Source organism: Acanthisitta chloris, unplaced genomic scaffold (genome assembly GCF_000695815.1).
Source record: "Acanthisitta chloris isolate BGI_N310 unplaced genomic scaffold, ASM69581v1 scaffold32980, whole genome shotgun sequence".
Taxonomy (NCBI): Eukaryota; Metazoa; Chordata; class Aves; order Passeriformes; family Acanthisittidae; genus Acanthisitta; species Acanthisitta chloris.
The window spans coordinates 60,205-63,179 of record NW_008652775.1 but is presented as its reverse complement, the minus strand read 5'-3'; the positions used below and the strand labels follow the sequence as shown (position 1 = coordinate 63,179).

General features: G+C 40.4%; 1 protein-coding gene across 1 annotated transcript; it reads left to right on the top strand.

The window, feature by feature from the left end:
* Positions 1 to 674: 674 nt before the first annotated feature.
* Positions 675 to 2,148, top strand: YWHAH (tyrosine 3-monooxygenase/tryptophan 5-monooxygenase activation protein, eta). The gene has a single exon (XM_009078456.1). It carries the CDS (start codon positions 854 to 856, stop codon positions 1,385 to 1,387), a length of 534 nt encoding a protein of 177 aa, XP_009076704.1. The 5' UTR covers positions 675 to 853; the 3' UTR covers positions 1,388 to 2,148.
* The last annotated feature ends 827 nt before the right edge of the window (positions 2,149 to 2,975 follow it).

Below are 2,975 nucleotides of genomic sequence, written 5' to 3'. Positions count from 1 at the left end.
CTAAGTTGGAATAGGCCTAAATATGCAGTAATAGAAATATTATCCTTCTATCTCAGCTTTTTTGATCATTTCCAATTTCCTGTTCTATTTTTATGCAGTTTCTTTGACAACCTATCCCTGGAATTTGTCTGCAGCCACCAGTTAGCAGAAACCAGGATAACTTTGGTATTACACTGTATAATTGCTCACTAAGTGTCTGAAAGATACCCTGAAACACTAATTCCATTTGTACTATGCAGAGTTTAACGACTGCAGCGCTTCCATCTCTGCTGTCCAATGAAAGAAAGCAGCAGGGGAAAGATGCAAGAACTGCACCAGATTCCAGGGTCGGTGCTGTGCTCCAGATTCATATAACTGGTGTTCTAGGTACAGTTCAATTCATCACTAAGTGTGTAGTCTGTATCATTATAGCAGACTTTCTAAAAACCCAGACCCTCTGTGAAAGTGTCTCCTTACACAAGCCTAACTTGCTTTCATTTGATGAATGTCCTTTGCAGTGGCTTCTAAATAACCTTTCTGTTACATCAGAACTGGGGGGGGGGTTTCACTCTTTTGTCTGCAGAAACAGGTTAAAACTTCCAATGTTACAAAATTGGCCCCGTCTAGAAGGAATTTTGGGATCTAGGAGTAATTTCGAATCTTGAACCTTCGTGATGAAAGTATTGAAGGAAGTTTGCACACACTTCTCTAAGGCAAAGCCTTTAAATTTGCTCTTTGTGTGTATTTTCAGGTAACTGAGCTGAATGAGCCCCTCTCAAATGAGGACAGAAACCTGCTGTCTGTAGCCTACAAGAACGTAGTCGGAGCTAGACGATCTTCCTGGCGCGTCATCAGCAGCATAGAGCAGAAGACCATGGCAGATGGGAACGAGAAGAAGCTGGAGAAGGTTAAAGCCTATAGGGAGAAGATAGAAAAGGAGCTCGAGACAGTCTGCAATGATGTTTTGGCTCTCCTAGATAAATACTTGATCAAGAACTGCAATGACTTCCAGTATGAGAGCAAGGTCTTTTATCTGAAAATGAAAGGGGATTACTACCGCTATTTGGCAGAAGTTGCTGCTGGAGAGAAGAAGAACAGTGTGGTGGAAGCCTCAGAAGCTGCCTACAAAGAGGCATTTGAAATCAGCAAAGAGCACATGCAGCCCACTCACCCAATTAGGCTGGGGCTGGCACTCAATTTCTCAGTGTTCTACTATGAAATCCAGAATGCTCCCGAGCAGGCCTGCCTTTTAGCCAAACAAGCCTTTGATGATGCCATAGCAGAGCTGGACACACTAAATGAGGATTCCTACAAGGACTCCACTCTCATCATGCAGTTACTTCGAGATAACCTCACTCTGTGGACGAGTGATCAGCAAGATGAAGAAGCAGGAGAGGGCAATAATTAAAAAGCTTTCCTCTGATCCCTATTTCATCCACTTGGCCATCCCCATCATCACCAATATTTCCTTGCCACAGTCACACTAAATATCTAGTGCTAAGCATATCTGTATTGTACAGCTGTTCAGATCTGCTGTCCACTTTATCGAGAAGCAGTTTCAGATGAGTCTTCATGGGCATTGATGGATTGATTGGTTTATTGGCCCTATTTATCTTAGTTGCACTTGAGCAGTGCAGAAAGAGGCATTTATAGTTTGCCTCTTGATTGGAAAATATGGGAAGGAGTAATGGAAAATGATTGAGGAGAACTAGATTCCAGTTAAATTTTTTCCATTTGAAATGAGCTGACAGTTCTGTTAAGCAGTACATTTTGTGCATGCAAAGTAAATTAGCCACCCCAAATTTTTTTCAGTCAATGAAAACAGTTAGGCTGATGTGAAATGACAACTCTGGTCATCAGTTTACAATAAACTGTTTGAAATGTGAGGTTTCAGTAGCAATTTGGTTTTTTTGCCTCTAACTTATGTGCACAGTTTCTTTTAATGCAGTGCATTTACCTAAGAGTTTTGATACTTGTAACCTTTTGCAGTTGTTTTGAAGAATTTATTTTTTGTAAACTCTTTGGCTGTTTAGTTGTCTGTGTATTCTGACAACTCTGTGTCAATATTTGCCCATGTTAAGATGGATGACTGAGATGCCAGACTTCTAAATTAAATGTTTTGGAATTAAGTGAATCAAATAAAATGCTGCTTCAGGGATGTTATCTCTACATGAGCTGTCCTGTCTTTTGTTTGGAGTGGAGAGTTACCTGACACATCACTGATGGGTTAAAACATAGTCCATCAAAAGTTGCATGAGAAGTTGACACATGCTAAACGAGTAAACAACACACAAACAGTTCTGCTGAAAGAAGGAAAAGCCCAAACCACAAACCCCAAAAGCACCCACAGCAGTGGTCACCTGTGTTAGAGTGGAGTTGCCAAGGGTGGTATGCTTAGTTGTTTGCTCAGTAGCAGCTGTAATGCAGTTCTGCTCAGCAACAGAGAAGTTACAATGCACATGACTTACCCTATCAATGCAAACACTTGTGTTTGCTTCTGTGCACTGGAACTTACAAGCTTTTCCTCTGAAGTGCTGAGCACCAAGTCAGCCTTACATGTGAATAGAAACTACATAGTGACTTTCATTTTTAGCTGCTTCAAGAAGAAGCAATAATTGTTCCTAAAGATTGCCTTTCTCTATTTGGTTAACTGAAGTCTAGTCCACAAACTTACGCTGCTGTTTCTGTTTTTTCCCAACAGTTAGTGTACATGTACATTTGTTGGTGCCCTACATGATTCTGTAATGGTATGTCAGAGAAGCAGGAACAGTTAGCTGTATCCAGACTGCCACTGGCACCTGAGCTAGCTCAAAGGTCATGTAAGTTCTCTCTTTATCAGCATCTATTTTTCTTTGATTTGTGCAATAATTTTTACTGGTCTGCATTACCCAAAACAACTACTCATACTTTTTAAGAGCAGTACACTAGTTGTTTTTAAGTATCTGGAGGTTTAGAATTTTCAGTCATAGGTTTGTGTATATTTATATATTCTGTCA

Coding starts and splice junctions, on each gene's coding strand:
- YWHAH (XM_009078456.1), top strand. CDS start 854: ATGGCAGATGGGAACGAGAAGAAGCTGGAGAAGGTTAAAGCCTATAGG.